The 16,270-nt window shown below is 40.5% G+C and overlaps 1 protein-coding gene across 4 annotated transcripts in view; it reads left to right on the top strand.

The window, feature by feature from the left end:
- Window positions 1-16,270, top strand: part of UNC13C (unc-13 homolog C) — a 427,801-nt gene that overhangs the window by 130,863 nt on the left and 280,668 nt on the right. For all 4 annotated transcript variants that reach the window (XM_073303829.1, XM_073303827.1, XM_073303826.1 and 1 more), the window contains exon 7: window positions 3,245-3,464. In XM_073303829.1, the coding sequence (XP_073159930.1) occupies window positions 3,245-3,464 (220 nt within the window). The remainder of the gene's footprint in view (window positions 1-3,244; window positions 3,465-16,270) is intronic.

The following is a 16,270-nucleotide window of genomic DNA, read 5'->3' as shown; positions in this document are numbered from 1 at the left end:
TAATCAGATAATATGTATTATAGCAATAAGTCTGCAAAGGAATCTTCAAAGACACAGTTTTTTCTGTGAACTCTGATTAATCAACATATGGTATATATTCAGTTTGAGATGCTTTTGAGGTTTTCTTTTTAACCTCTGTACCTGGTAAGCTGTGAAGGGGGCATTCTGGGAATTGGGGAAGGAATGGAACATATTGTGCGTTAGACTGAGATCATGGCTAGCAGAGGAGCTCCTAGTTGTTATCTATCTGCCAGTGCAAGTTAGAGAAGCTTTAAAAGAATTACCAGCTGGGAGAAGACCTGACCCAGGTAGCTCCTGGTATGGGAGGTGTAGAAAAATTATGTAGAGCCACTTCCCTGGCTGTGTTGCACTGTCTCATCAGGGCATCATCCCATTGTTTTCAGTCACAGCTATTCGCTCAAATTGTTTTCAGTCTTCAGTTACTATAGTTCAGACTCCATAGTCTTCTAAGAGTCTCAAAGTTACTTGGATCATATAGGTGTGAACTAGAGCAGAATTTCTGCCCAAATAGGCTGCACAGTGTACCAATTACCATGAGGATGTAACAAGCAACTTTTGGTTACTTAAATTTAAGCTTACTTAAGTTTCCATAGTCTCAGCTAATCAGCACCATTTATTATTACTGATATTTCTACCATGGTAACAATTCAAGATCCACTTACAGGGACTAGGGCCCCATCCTATTTGACGATGTACAAACAACTATCACAAAAACAGTCCTGGATCCAGAAAACTTTCTGTCAAGACTTTAGACAATATGTGGCAAGAAAGAAGGGGAGGGAAGAGGAGATCAAAGTTATATAAATTAGTCAAAGCAACAGTCTCAATGGACACAGCTGCTTGCCTGCCCTACCAATACCAGACTCCAGTGACTTGTAGCCACCACATAGGTTTTTAAGAGATTTTTATAAGATAGGTGATGTCTTTTCAAATGTGGATGGGAAGTTTTGACCAAGCATAAGAGAGGAAGCACAAAGGTGTTTATGGGGAAAAGTGGGCAATCAAGGCTGGTTTCACTGGCAGAGCGAAAATGGGAGCTCAACGTCACAACATAAAATTAGATTTTTGAAAGGCAGAGTAAGGCTCTATGTTGGAGAGCATCAGTAATGATGATGAGAAGCTTGCACATGGTGCATTGGAGAGTAGGGAACAAACAGAGAGACATGAAGAGGGGGCAAGGGAGATTCTTGCAGTTTTTCTGACATAGCTCATTATTCTGTTCAAGTAATTAGGTGTTTGGTTTTGTAATTAACCTTGCCGCCATAGCTGCTATAAGTCGGCACAGCTACATTGATGTCAATGAAGCTAGGCTGATTAATGCCAGCTGAGGATCTGACCCAAAGAATTTAATACAGAATTATAACCCTGCTGTAAGATTCACTGGGTTGTGGGGGAGACTTCATCAGCCAATAATCATGGGTGGGGATTATATGTGTATGTGTATATATACACAGAGAGAGAGAGAACTAGAAAACATATGGCTAAGCTTATGACTTAGTCAGCTCATGAATATTAACTGGCCCCCACCTGGTGATGGTTTTTCTGCTGTAGTAGAGAGTTGTCACGTGATGGCACTGATTGTGTAGTAGTGATACTAGGCTAGCAGTCTAGATATGTGCTCCAGAAAATGTGGGACTGTTTATTATTGTCAAAATATTCCCAGGTGTTATGGGGAAAATATATATCCAGCCACATAAACAAAAATATCTTCCCTTCTTGCCTCATTCTAAATGTTAATACCCCTCACTTACAGAGTACACTTATCAGAGCGCAGATGGCAGTAAGTAGCATTAAAGATGTGAAAGCATCAACAAAAACTTAAATTCATATGGTGAAATGAAAAAAGCTTCAGTTCCAATCCTCCTGATCTCTTCTTTGAGCCACATTTAATACATAGGTTTAATATTAAAATGGCTGTTTCCCCTTCCTTCCAGCCATAGATTCCTATCTTGTCCCACTTCCACAACCTCAGCGCTCTCTCTCTCTCTCTCTATTTTTCATAAGCAAACCAACAAGATAACTTGGTGCCTCATTTGCCTGTGTTTACCAAGTCTTCGAAATATCCAGCTTTCCCCTGTGCTGTCTTCCAGATGACTGCTCTTCCTTCACAATAGATTTATTTCACTTATTTAGAAGCAGACAAGACTATAATTCTTAATATGATGCTGTCAGCCATCTGCATTTAATCAGAGAAACAAAGTTGGGGCCTCATTCTGTACAGTGCTGAGGATCACCTGAAAGCTGCTGAATTGCCTCTACTTCCATTGAAATCATTGGGGCTTGGGAGCACTCAATACCTAGCAGAGCAGCTGTTAACACACAAAGCTGAGTAAACTTAATAGTAGGGGATGTTTTATATGGGAACCTATAGGGTTTTATGCCCTTGTTTTATATGCAAACCTACAAGGGCTAGTTTATCAGTGTTCAACTGGCTTTTGGCGCTAATGAGCTGCAATTCAGCTTGTTTGCAGTGCTAATTAGTGTATAGTTGATCATTTTTGTCTAGAGGTGGTCATGAGCAGCAAAATTTGGATCCTGATCCAAAGCTGCTCAAAATCTGAGTGCTCAGTTCTGGGGTTTGATTTGGACCCACTCCTACTTCTGAGAAAAAGAGAGTCTTGACTCAAAACCAAAAAGTATTAGATTCAGTACTATGGGAAAACCACCAAAAATGGAACTCATGAAAGTTGCCCACTTCAACCCTATGGGGAGACAATACAGAAATGAGATTTAAGAGAAGGCACTTTCTACATAATAGAGATACATTCCATGCAGTGTATATAGTCAGACAATTTCCTGTAGGAAGCATATAAATATTCATATTTATATATATAAAGCATATAAATACCTATATTTAAGGTAATTGCTTTAAAAATGGATCTGCAAATGTAATGCTAATGAATTTTTGCATTTCTGCCATCAATATGAAAAAATGAATTATACTGGACTCTGTGTTGAAAATATAATTGACTGATCAAATACATCTTAATGCTGCTGTTGATGTAATCAGTTAAACTAGGTCATCCAGGCAACCTGCTCTTTAAAGTACAAGATGACTTGAGTAAATGAGTATTTTGCTGAGGAATGTGTAATGTGATTTATAATCTGATATTTTTAAAGTTGTGATGTTCATAAAATACATTTTAACTGTAGTTCACTCGTGAAAAAACATTGAAATCTAAGATGACTTTTATTGATTTTTTCCCCCCATTCCACCCAACAGAAAATGCATGTTTTCAGAAAGACATTGCAGGCTTTAATCTATCCAATGTCATCAACCACTCCTCATAACTTCGAAGTGTGGACAGCTACAACTCCCACATACTGTTACGAATGTGAAGGTCTCCTTTGGGGCATAGCCAGGCAAGGCATGAGATGCACTGAATGTGGTGTCAAATGTCATGAGAAGTGCCAAGACCTCCTAAATGCTGACTGTTTGCAGAGTGAGTATTTGGTGACAGCTGATTTTTTTACCATGCTTCACGCCTTTTGACATACTATATATGTTAACAGATGCCCACTGAAGTGAAGGGTCAGATCCTCAGTTGGTGAAGTCAGTGGAACTATGCTGATTTACATTAGCTGAGGATCTGGCCAGCCATCTAGGAAGCACCTGTTGTTAATTTGGTTTGGTCATTTGAATAGTTTAGTCAATTGCTTCTGCTGATCCTGTGCCGTTCACTTACAAATAACGGCTTAGGACACCAATATATTGTCGACTTTCTCTTGCAAACAATCTCACCAAAACTAATAGAAATTATGTGACATGATGCCCTGTTCATTTTGTTTCATTCAAAATATAGGAAAACGTCAGAACAAAGATAAAAATGAAAATGCTGCTGCTAGTGATTACAGCCACAGTAATCTGCAGTCGCATTCCCTCATTAAAATTCTCCCTGAGTAGCCACAGTGAAAATATGTTAATCATAGTCATTGGGATTAAAAATTGGGGAACTGAGTCACAAACCCACCCAATTTAGGATTAATAAATTTTCGCCTTTATCTATACAATTTCAGAGAGAATTATTGTCATTTATAGTGTCTGCAGGTACATTTATGCCAGACAGATACTAACAGACAAGACAGATTTGGTAAGTGGTCCCCTGTTACTACATTCGGGGGCAGGCGCAAGTTCTTCCATCTTCCATGATAGTCATCATCTTCTCAGAACCCTAGGTCTGGTCTTTCCATCCCATTCTTCAGTTTCTGATCTGGTGTTTCTCCAGTTAAAGGCCCAGGTTCACTTAGGTCTTTTCTACATTTCTACATTACAGATTACTTAATCTTTATCTAATTGGCTTTTAGCACATTAACCCGTGCATTACACGTGCGCAAGCTTCAGTTACCCAACTTCTGCATTTTTCCTTATGGCTCTGCAGTTTCTGGGTCATGTTTTTGTGTCACCCTGCCCTGGCTTTTCCCAGAAAAGGGAGGTGGGTATTTATCATTACATGTTTGTGTATCTTTTACTTACATCTTTCAGCATGACATATTACCTTTGCTCTGTCAGCAATAACATTTTTTGAGAAGATTAGCAATGCTATGTAAAAGAAGAACTCGGAAAACCACACTTATGCCAGAAAGGACTTGGCCTAAGTGTTACCTCATCTGTGCTCATTTACTATACATAATTACAAATAATTAAAAATATAGCTATCAAATTTCTTAATCTTACCATTAACAATTTTTCATTTTTTATTTTAATGTTATAAATCAGTATACGTCATTCAGTGCTACCCTTAATCTATTAGAAAGGGGGTGGAGGTGTGGAAAATATGATTCTTTAATGTCAACATTTCATACATGTTTCTTTCATTCAAAGTCCAGTTTTATTTGTGAATCACTACTAAAAAACTTCACTTGAAATTTTCCTGTGAATGCATTTGGGGGGGGGGGGGTCTCTCAATTTTAGGGCCTTCATATTTTGTTGCTTTCAATTGTACCCCAACAGTAATAAATAAATATGAATGTACCAGCTGCAAAAATGATGGAGTTCTCCCATTGAGAAATCTGCTATTAGGAGTGGTTGTAATAAAGGAATGTTAATGAATACATGTGGCCTGATACAATAAACATTACATACCAGTTAGGTGAATTTTCCGTCAAATGTATCTGCAAAAGTACAGAGTGCAATTAAAAATTGCAAACTTCTTTGAAATAGTGTTTAACTCTCTGCCGCAGTGTCTCAGGGGAAAGAACCCAAAAAAGAAGCAGCAAAAACAAAATAATCGAGTAAAAAGTATCTCTTCAAAAGAAAATACTGCATCTATTTAAGGGGAAAATATTAGACAGGATGATAGTACACAAGTACTTTTCAACCCCCTTTCCCTTTTGTCTACTATGTGGCATTGTTGCCTCTATTAATTACAAAATGCTAATCATCATAGCAACTCCTGCAACAAATACATTCATTTTTGAAACAAATATTTATTTATAATGATCTGTTTATGGAAATAACTTGTAATCTAATGGTTTCAGTACTGTTTTTTCCCCTCTAAAATAAGGCAAAAGAGTGTTATCAGCAGTATTTAAGAGATAAGGAAGTGCTGCATACAATGAGGAATTTTCTTTCTTTTCTCCCTCAATCCAATCAACCTCTTAGTAATTTACCTTGTTTTACTGGGATGAAACTCATTAATAACACAAAGGGATATTATACTGGCATTTAAAGCTCAACACCCTTGTTACAATCCTCCTTGCAGATTCTGGTTTTAGTAACTCCCAGCCCTGTGTTTGGGATTGGGATGAATCAAAGGTCTTGCACTAATGCACTGTTACCATATTGGATTCCTGCCATCAAGAATACTAAAAATTAATTTGGATAATCCCCTGCCAAGTGATAAGCCATCTTCAGATAGCTGATAGAAAAGCTGCTGAGCCCATATCAGGTAGATGCACTCCATATTTACAAGCATAGTAGGGGACTATACCTTATGCCTCTGTGCCTAGTGACTAACCTTCCTTCATCCCCGGAGTGAACTTTGCTATCATCTGTTGTCCCCTTTATGGCCCAATTGACTCTGGCCTTATTGGGATCCAGGAAGTGGGCAGGCAAAGCCAATTGACTCTGGCCACCCTGAGTATCGCTCCCAAAAACTAACTTGGGAACATTTTTAGATCATACTAAAGTTGGTAGTGTTTTATACCCACTGTGCATTCTGTGCAATGCAAGGCAGTAGGGAATCAGGACCTGCCACCTTTATGACTTGTCAATTCTGAGGCTGAAAAGAGACTTTTTTGGCCCCCAGTATATGTTATAGCAGCCTAGGGTTGCTCTATCTTATGCAGTAGCCATCATGTCCTTGAGGGACCATTGTAGCAGCTAGGTATAGCCAGAGTATATTGATGTTCCAGCCACACCCTCTCTCTCCCAGCCATACTCTTTATGCCATGGATTATGATGCTGGATGGCATAGAGCCATTTTCCAGCTTTATGACACCCAAGGATTCCCACTATGCAGGGGGAATTGCCAGCTGACCAGATGCACAGACTCAAAGAGGCCATAGTGCAATGGAGAATTTGCAAATCAAACAGTGTCTAACCTTGGTTCCACATTATGGTTGAAACTGAGCTAGTAGCAACCTTGTTTGACACCTGAATTGCTAGTATACTTTAATTAAACAGTATGAAAAGAAGGTTTGTTCATTTGTGCTGAAAGTGATGTTCTAAAACTATGCATTATGGTGTAGACTAGGCTTGCTGCTGGCATGGTTTCAAGTTTCAGCCATGTTTAATGTAAACAGGATGCTAACAAATAAGTCTTTTAACATGTGTTCAGAACTTCTGTTTCCTGGGCAGTACATGCCCCAAGTAAGAGGAGTGTATAATATAGAGCAAGTGTCAGATTCTGTCTACTCTCATTTGACCAACTGACATATTTGATTCCAGCAACATTTTAAGACTCCATCTAAAAAAATAATTCGTTATGTATCAGACCATTGATCTCTTTCAGTTCTGTGTAGTGATTTGGCGTAGTAGGTCTTTTGGGAATCACTTGGCTTATACTTTCAAGAATAAAAATGAAATAAAGTTGCTTTCAGGTTGTAGTGCTGCTGGCAACTGAATATGTGCAAGTAATTTGTTGACTAACTGGTTATCACCCTCAGTGCAAGAACAAAGCAACAGTGAGCTGCCATACTTAACATTTTAGCTTGCCTCTTTTTCCATTTTTATTAGTATTGGATCCAGATCGCACCCTCCCACAGAAAAGCCCAAAGGAGAGGGCCAGCAATAGGCAAACTCCACAAAGTGCCCATCATGGAATTTTCCCTAGATTGTTTGATCAGGGGTGTGGGGTTCCCCTCCTGACAGAATGGGCAGGGTACTAGAACCAGAACTTGCAGATCTTGGGAGCTCCATATGGATCTCAGCAGGTCTAATAGAGGCCTGTCCCATCTACATCTGCTTCAGGGAATCTTGTACCACCTAGTTCGGAGCTGTGCGGCCAGCGCTTTTCCCGCCTACTGCTGCTTCTACAATTCCCACCCTCTTCTGTGGCACTGAGAGGGCTGCACAAAAAAAGCAGTGGGAACAATATCCGTCTCCTACAAATACTGTGCATGGATCTTGGACCTTGGGTAGAGTCGTACTCCTGGTCCAGGAGGAAGGGATGTCACTCACCGCTGGATGGCTGTACCCTTTTTTTGCGTTGGGAGGGGGAACTCTTCTACATGCAGATCTAGGAAGGCAAGGGCAATATGATCTAATTGTTTAGAAGCATTTTTAGCTTATATAAGAAAAAAATATCATTGCAGAGCAAAAGGTTCACTCCTTTATCTGAGAGAATGCATATTCAGAACACTTCCATTTAACATTAGTGGAAGTGAAATATTACAGAGGGCATTATAGATCAAATGGCTGCATGCACTGTACTCTTGACTTTGTGGCTTTCATGACATCCCCTTTTGCTTGGAAGAATGTCTGTTATTGTTAGTCAGGTTCCTTCCTCCTCTTACCAAACGTTGTCTAATAATCTGTCTTCTTCCATAAAGCACCCAGCAGTCATGACCACTCTGGACATTCTGTACCTGTTCTGAATTATACTGCGAGGACTCAGTTTTGGCCTGGAAGCTTGATATGACAAGCTTAATTTCTTTGGCATGTTCACCTATTCTACAGCACTACATAGAATAATATTAATATTATACAGTGATAACTCAAATCCAGACATCCCTAATCTTGAGTGAATTCAGACTTGAACTTTCTGTCTTTTGGGTCCATTTCTAATGGAGCGAGCAATGCTTGAGTTCATTTGTTCCCAGGCATATAGAAATCAGTACACTGGCAATTGGGGGCTGGCTGAGGTGCCTTGGAGAAGCTGTGAGAAGTGACTTTCTGCTGTTTGAGAGAGTCATAGTTCAAAGAAGCCCTTTCTTCCCAATTGCAGGCAGATTAAATTCAGAGGGTGTAAAGAGGGATCTAGGATCATCTTGTAATAGTGACCCAGCTATTGTCCCCAGATATTGAGGGTAATCATCCTCCTGCAGTTTTTACCCACTTGATCCACAGTACCACAGAGAGAACTCGGTAAGGAGAGAGGCACAGAGACTTTTCCTTGAGACGCTACTTAAGAACTAAACAAATTTCCTGTCACTATACATGGTAGGAAATTGAAGTCAATTAGGCTATTTGTGTGCTTGAAGTTAAGCATATGTTTAAATGCTTTTTCTGTATCATGTGTATTAAACCCAGGACAAATAACTACAAAAGGGGTGTTGTAATTAGTCCCAGGGGATTAAAAGGCCCCTCCCTATCCACTGAGGAGAGAGAACCAGGGGGCAATAGGGTTCAGCTGGAAAAGGGGTTGCTAGGGAACCAATTAGGTTCAGCTGACTCCAACTACTTGGGACCTTTTTAAACCCTCCCCTGGGTAGTAGGAGGGGGAGAGTGAGAGGTGTGGGGAAGCTGCTAATAGGCTGTTTGCAGCAAGACACCAGACCTTCCCAGTAGGGAGGCTACACTTGCTCCCCAGAAGGGAAGGAAAACAAGCACAAGGGACTGACTGAGGAGATGAGTAGCAGGACCCCATGCCACCTGTAAGGATTTGCCTTGCCCCAATCCTGAGTCTCCAAGGCTAAAAAGGACTGACCCTACTGAGACAAACAAGGTATTTTGCCACACATGGCCTGAGTTATCAGTATCTGGCAGTATTGAGCCCTGTGTACGTGTGTGTGCGAGGAGGGGTGGGGGGGTGCTCCTACTTAAACTTACACTTTCTTATACCCAGCTGCTTGTAGTTTTACCTAGTAGATACCGCTATTGAAGTACCTCTGTGCATACATCCTTTAGATCCAGTTCTGCTATTTTACACTCATTTATCAACATACACCACTTCAGACCTCACCCCTGAATCTGGACTGTTACTTGTAGTTGCTAGTAGGCCAAACACATCCCTAGTGTGGATCCACTGAAATCTAATACTTTGTTTCTTCGTTTAATAATTGTTTACAGTTTGAAATAAATTTTGAATTTAAAGGTTCAAAAATATTTTTTGGCTTGACTTTTAGGTATAATTGCTCTAACAAATGTTAACACCACAACTACATATGCACAAACATTTGGTATACTTGTTTTTAACATTTACACATGGTACAAACTGCTAGAATTAGATTGTAGATATAATAATAATGGACTTGTTTTTTTACGTACACTGTCAATCTGTATATCTGTCCTTCTATTTAATAGATTTTAAGGTCAGAAGGCACCATCTCCCATGAGATACAATACGGGCCATACAGTGTAGCATTTCCAAGTGCACCTAAGTGACTTAAGAGCGCAAATATCATTGATTTTCAATGGAGAGTTGGTATGCTGTTCCAGTAGTTAATTGCCATCACTATCTAAGCTTTACTGAGTTCAATTTCCAGCCATTTTCTCTTATGCCTTTGTCTGCTAGATTAAAGAGCCCTCTACTATCAGAAATCTTCTCCCTGTGTAGGTAATTGTGAACCCTGATCAAGATGCCTCTTAACCTTTTTAATAGCTAATTAGAGTGAGCTCCTTTAGTCTCCCATTGTTATTGGAAGGCATGTTTTTCAGACTGCAAGTCATTCTTTGGGCTCTTTGCTAAACCCTCTCCAGTTTTCCAACATCTTTTTAAACGTGTGGATGCGAGAGCTGGACATGGTATTCCAACGCAGGTCTCACCAGTGCCATATATGTATAGAGAGGTAATGACACCTACTCACTCCTTCTTGACACATCCAAGGACCATGTTAGTGAGGGGTGTTGTTGTTGCTTTTGTTTTGCCACTGCATCATCCTGGGACCTAATGTTCAGTTGATACTTATGCCACACATATCACCAGGCTATCTGAGCACTTGGCAAAGTTACAAACCTAACATGGGCCCACGCATCTGAGATAAAGGGTGTTCCCCTTTGGTTTCTCTGCTTCCTCTCTGAGGTGAGGCACAGGCCGTTTTGATCAAGCAAACATCTACAATTTAAGCTATAGATATAAAACTTAAATCCACTTAAGGGATCCAGTCTTTAATATTTTTGGGCCCCCAGATCACACTTTTGGGTGCTTTAAGTGGCCAAATATCAATTTTGGCTGCCCACGTGTAGATCTGAGTACTCAAATGCAGGCTTTGGATTCTACTATGCCACCTGTGTTTGAAAATTAGGTCCTTACACAATGTCTTTTATTGAAAAGAAATTTTAAAGTTTCATCACTGACATGGAATCAGCCAGCAAAGAAAATTTTAAATATCTTTCTGAATTCCATGCTGTTTTTTGCCCTTGGGTGTGTGTGAGAGAGAGAGGGCTGCAATTAGCAGTATTAAATCAGCCAAGGCTCTGGCCTTTCCTTTTTTGACCTCGGTGGAGCCACAGCCATGTACATAATCTGGAAATCTGGCCCATTGTCTCTCTTTAACACCCCACCAGACAATCTGTCTGGCTAGCAATCTGGTGATTGCTATGATGGATTGTCTTTCGAGCAGCTACAATTTGGTTTTAAGTGCAGATTGCTGTCCGCTAGAAATGAGTTCAGATAACAAGCTCAATTGGGTCAGTATTCCAAGATGGTCCTAGACTGAGGTTAAACAATAAAATCAGTGCTCTATTTATTAAGCCGCTCATTTTCACCAAGATGCTGCTTTCAGAAGTAGGTATGGTATTAAGTCAGAAATCTTCGCTAAGTTGTTTGGATCAGTCCTTGGGTAAGAGGGCTTTGTTAATTTTATTGTACAATATAGGCCACTGTATTGTCTAAATGACTCTAATCAATAATGCACAGACAAGGCTGTTGATGGATTGGCCGTATTACAGGATATAAGAATAGTTTCATTAAATTATGCCATACAGTTTGGCAATTGTATCTTGTATTAGTTAATGCATATTTCCAATTTTATCTGTATTGCCTGGAAAATAAGCATGAATTTTGATAGTGACCCACTACTGCCACATTGAATGTATCCATGATTTATTATTACAGCATAATTTCCTCAGTCTGTACTTATTAATGAAAGGCAATGATGGAAAATGAAGCATGTTGCTTTTCTGATGTCTAGCAAAAAGGCATGTAAGGTCAAAGTTACTGTATTTATCACATTGTTGAAGCATTTCAACAGTCATCTTTCACCTCTCCATACAACTGGAAATCGCTTGAGGTCTCTCCAGCTGGTATTTGTTTTGTATTGGCACTTAACCTTTGTGTGCATGTCTCCTTTTTCAGTTTGAAATCTTTGCTCACTGGAATTTGTCTTCATCGTTCAAAAACTACCTGTTTGTCAGTACCAGGCACAGAGATTCTCAGGGATTCTCAAGATACAGAAGCCATAGAAGATTATGCTACTGTGTTATATACCCCATGGAATTCCGCCTCCAGCATTCCACTCTTGCCTCATCCATTGCCTTTCCAATCTTGTGCAGTGGATCAAGCCATGCCTCCCATATGGCCATAAATATCTGTGTCTTTGCTGCTCTGTAAAGTGCCTAGCATTGTTCAGGCACAATATAAATAATAATAATAAAAAAAAGATGATTGGCTCAAAAGATTCTATAAGCTTCCAATGAAGTCCGCATGCTGATAGAAGACCCTTTCAGTGCTGTCGGACAGAGAGCCTCTTCTTGAGTCATGACAACCTGAGAGAGCTTTAAAGAAAAATGCCATCAAAGCAAAATAGTAGTGCCTGATGGCATCACGGAAAAGGGATTATACTCCAGCAGATTAAGCACAGAGCTGGAACTCTCAAATTCTAATTGCAGAGCAAGTCACTTAACCTCACTGTGTTTTAGTTTCACCCAGTGTAAAAAGGGAATAATAATACCTTCAGTACCTCCATGTACCCCCACAGGAATTGTGTGAGGAAGGCTAATTAGATAATGTTCGCACAGTGCTTGGAAATGTAAAAGTGCTCTACAGCTGCTAATAGTCCTGATGATTCTGCTGCCCTCATCTATAGTAAATACTGAAAGAGTTCCTTAAGGCAGAAGGCCAGTTTAGATGCCAGAAGACCTGATCACCAAAGATCAGTAATAGAAAAAACAAACAAACCCAGCTACAAAGCATTGAACATAAAAAGCTGCCTTATCAAGGCCAACAATCTGACTGTTTGTTATGTGGAATATATTTCTAACAATATTTGCACACAGTGATTATTCTTACAAACTATCCTATTGCCCTAGGTAACTAAATAATGTGACATCTTTATTTGCAATGTTCTAGAAGTTTTTTCTTATACTAATTATGTTGTATAGTGTATTCTAACATAACCTCATCTATTTAACTCAGGCAAAAATGGCACAATTGTAAGGGCTTCCAGTATACTTTTAGTAATGCACTCAATCTTGCAGCATGGGAAATGGACAGGTCTCCCCAGCTGGCATAGAGCCGGGATTAGGTGGCTTTTAAGAGAAGTGCACACAGCTGTATGATAGATCTCTGTACAAAATACACTTATTTTGCTACGTTTTATAAATGTGCTCATAACTTGGCTCCCTCATATTCATTGTTTTCCTTTATCCAATGCAGACTGCAACCATTCCTTTTGCTCCAGCCAGCGTATGAATTTCAAAGTGCCTAGAGCTAAAACTGGCTATGGAGGAGAGGTTTGTGGATTGTGGCTATAAAAAGCCTGAATAAATTACTTGCTTCATTAAATAGGCACCCACATTTTCTGGTTTTGATAAACTTTTAATCCTTTATTTTAAGCAGCCATGTCAGTATAAATGAACTGAAATAGCAACTCGCTGTTGCCAGCAGCGTTAGACTGAGTGTTCTCCATTATACTGCCTGTGTTGTACTGAAGTCAGCTGTTGTAAGGTTATATAAGTTACTCCCTCTTGGGACCCTCATGAGAAGAAGAAGAAGGAAAAAAAAAAGCATCTCAGGTGGAGAGTGCAGAAAGCAACATTTTAAATAAATGTAGACTGGGATAGATGTCAGAATTGGACCCTGGCTATGTATTTCTGCACTATCATTCTAACTCAGGCAAATCTCCCACTGGAATCAAAGCTAGTCTTTACTTAATAAGGAATGAGTAACTGCAGAATTGGTCCACAGATTTCAATAGTATGAATCAACAATCAGTAGCATCTATTCCCACAGGACCTGTCGTGAAAAAAGTGATGTCTATCACATCACTGTTTCATTGGTTAGAAAATCTTCTTTGTATTGCTCTGTCATCTTGCTGTTCTTGACAGTCTCCATATGGCATGCACACCTGTGGTATATCTTGTTCAGTGATCCCAGCTACCTCCCTTCTCTGCTGCTATCATTTTTAACATAGCATTGACCACCTGTTTCTGGTGGTGTTCTGCCACGCCCCACTTTCGCATGCTCTCCTCAGAGCTATGTTTCCTTCCTCGTCCTCAACCTCGCACCCTACTCTGAGCCGAGAAATAAACCAATTCGTTATCGGACACCTAAAACACTATGTTACTCAAGTACAATATGCAGTGATGGGGCTGCCTCTCAACAATGCTTTCATTAGACAGAAAGGAGAGGACTTTACAACAGCATAGTTAGCTCTGAAGTGCCACAGTGATCAGTGAATATATTTAGAAAAATAAATATCTTGAAAGCCCTGTAAATTCTCCATTCATGAATTACAAGTTCAGCCTTCAGCTGTGAAGAACTTTTAATGATGCCTTCCCCAGCCTTGTGACTCTCTTTTGGCACGTGTCTCTTTTATGTACTGGGGCAGCTCTAGTGGTTTTGCTGCTGTAAGCAAACCAGCAAATGTCCCTGCCTGCTAACCAAGTCACCTGAACAAAGAGATGCTGAAAGCTTTGCTCCTCCTAATATTCCGTTTCCTTCCTCGGCCACTTTCACTGATTGTAGAATAGCGCGAGCCCTGCCCTACACATATGCTGTATATAAATTACAATCACATGGGTAGGTTTCACACCATCTTGTCAACTGTTGGGAATGGACCACATCCACCCTGATTGAATTGGCCTCATTAGCACTGCTCCCCCCTCCCCCCAACTTGGAAAGGCAACTCTCCTTTTTTCATGAACTGTATTTTTCACTCCATGCATTTGATGAAGTGGATTATAGCCCATGAAAGCTTATGCCCAAATAAATTTGTTAGTCTGTAAGGTGCCACAAGGACTTCTCGTTGTTTTTGCAATCGAATAGGCACTATCCTTTGGTCTTTTCTGCCACCCACCTACAGTTTGGGAAATGAACAGTAATGGGAGTTGTGTTAGAGAAAGGAACTTCCTTAGGCTCTGGTTTAAGCACTTTGGGTCACATTGTGCCCTGCTGCTCCCCAGGAGCCCAAAACAGGAAGGCAGTGGAAGATGCAAGGAGTCCTTTTTAGTTCTCTGCCTCAGTAGGGCCCATCCATGTCCCTATACTATAGTGGAGTGCAAGACATGAGCAAGGAGACAGCGAAGAGGTAGAACCATGCTCACCCCTCTACATTGGCTAGCAGAACTGGAGGAGTTATGCTGCACCCTCCAAAGGGGTATGGCATTGGGAGCTCTGTCCCTGCGTGCTGGGGAGCTTGAGGACATAGCCTGTCTCCTCCCTGAGATGGAATGTCTCTAGGGGCTCCTGTTGGAAGGAGCAGCTCCATGCCACCCTCTCAGAGAACTGTGCCTCAATTCAGCTTTAGTGTTCAGCTTTCTTCCTTTAACTTTTCTTGACATTGATGTTTACTAGTAGCAATGTAAACAAAGCTTAGTGTAATGTTACATTTCTGTGCTAGTTATGGACGAGTACTATGTGATAGCTAAACAGGGCACAGGTGGGCTCTTTCCCAGAACTGGCCCCATGACACCTATGGTCCATCATTAGGTTTCCATCCAGGAGTTACAGACAGTTGAAACAAAGCAATATGTTTCTTATCTATCTTTCCCCTTCACTACTCTTAATAAAGAACTTTCTCCTATTTTGACATATGCATGTACTGACATGTCTTCAGTTTGCTATCCCATCCTGGGGGAAGATCGCACATCTCTGTTTTGAAGCTGGCACCTGGTTACTGTGACAGCTGAGAACAGAATAATGTAGAGTCCCCTTGTTTCTGAGTGTGATGGTTAATAACAATCCTTTGATTTGTTTTTTATTAAAAAATTCAAGGTTCTGTACCCCTTCTTTACCCCCAAACCATCTTTCCCTCTGCTCTCCTAGAGCAGCATTCTTTGCAAAATGTCTCTAAATTGTCCCATTGGTACATACCCTGAGTTATCTACCCAATTGCAACCAGAATTTAATCAACAAGGGCCGGATATTGGCCACTATTTCAGAGGCCCAAGGGGATGGAAAGCTGGCTTAGAGCCAGCAGGAGAGTTAACATGAAACCAGCTCGCCCCGCTTCTGCTCATGGAGTACTGAGCTTTCCAGTGACCTACTTAGTTGGAAGGAGATGTGACCAGAGTGTGCTGCCCTCCAGTGATCCTAGTTTGGGCTTCCTGTGCTAGTTCTTGGGAGGGGGAGTTAGAGCAGCCCTGAGGGTCTAAGCACTTAGGCTCTGTGTTGGTGGAATGGATTTTGCCTATGATGCCTGACTTATGTGGCTTTTGGATATGGTCTTGTGGAAATGCTCTGCCATGAGGGGATGAGGAGAAATTTACTCCAGTGTATACAGTACCTGCAAACTCTGGGATTTACCTCCTGAGTTGTCCTGAAAGCATCTGAAACAGTTCATATTTCTTGGTCAAGTTATCAGCTCTCTGATAAAAGGGGTTTGTAATGGGAAACAGTGACTGTCTTAAATTTATAATTGTCATGCAATGCTATAATATTTGGCAACTGTAATACACCAAATAGTCTGTGCCTTGAAAATCAGGGTT

The sequence above is a fragment of the Lepidochelys kempii genome, chromosome 10 (assembly GCF_965140265.1).
Source record: "Lepidochelys kempii isolate rLepKem1 chromosome 10, rLepKem1.hap2, whole genome shotgun sequence".
Classification (NCBI taxonomy): Eukaryota; Metazoa; Chordata; order Testudines; family Cheloniidae; genus Lepidochelys; species Lepidochelys kempii.
The sequence above is the reverse complement of the archived record's forward strand: the minus strand, read 5'-3'. Positions and strand labels throughout refer to the sequence as shown.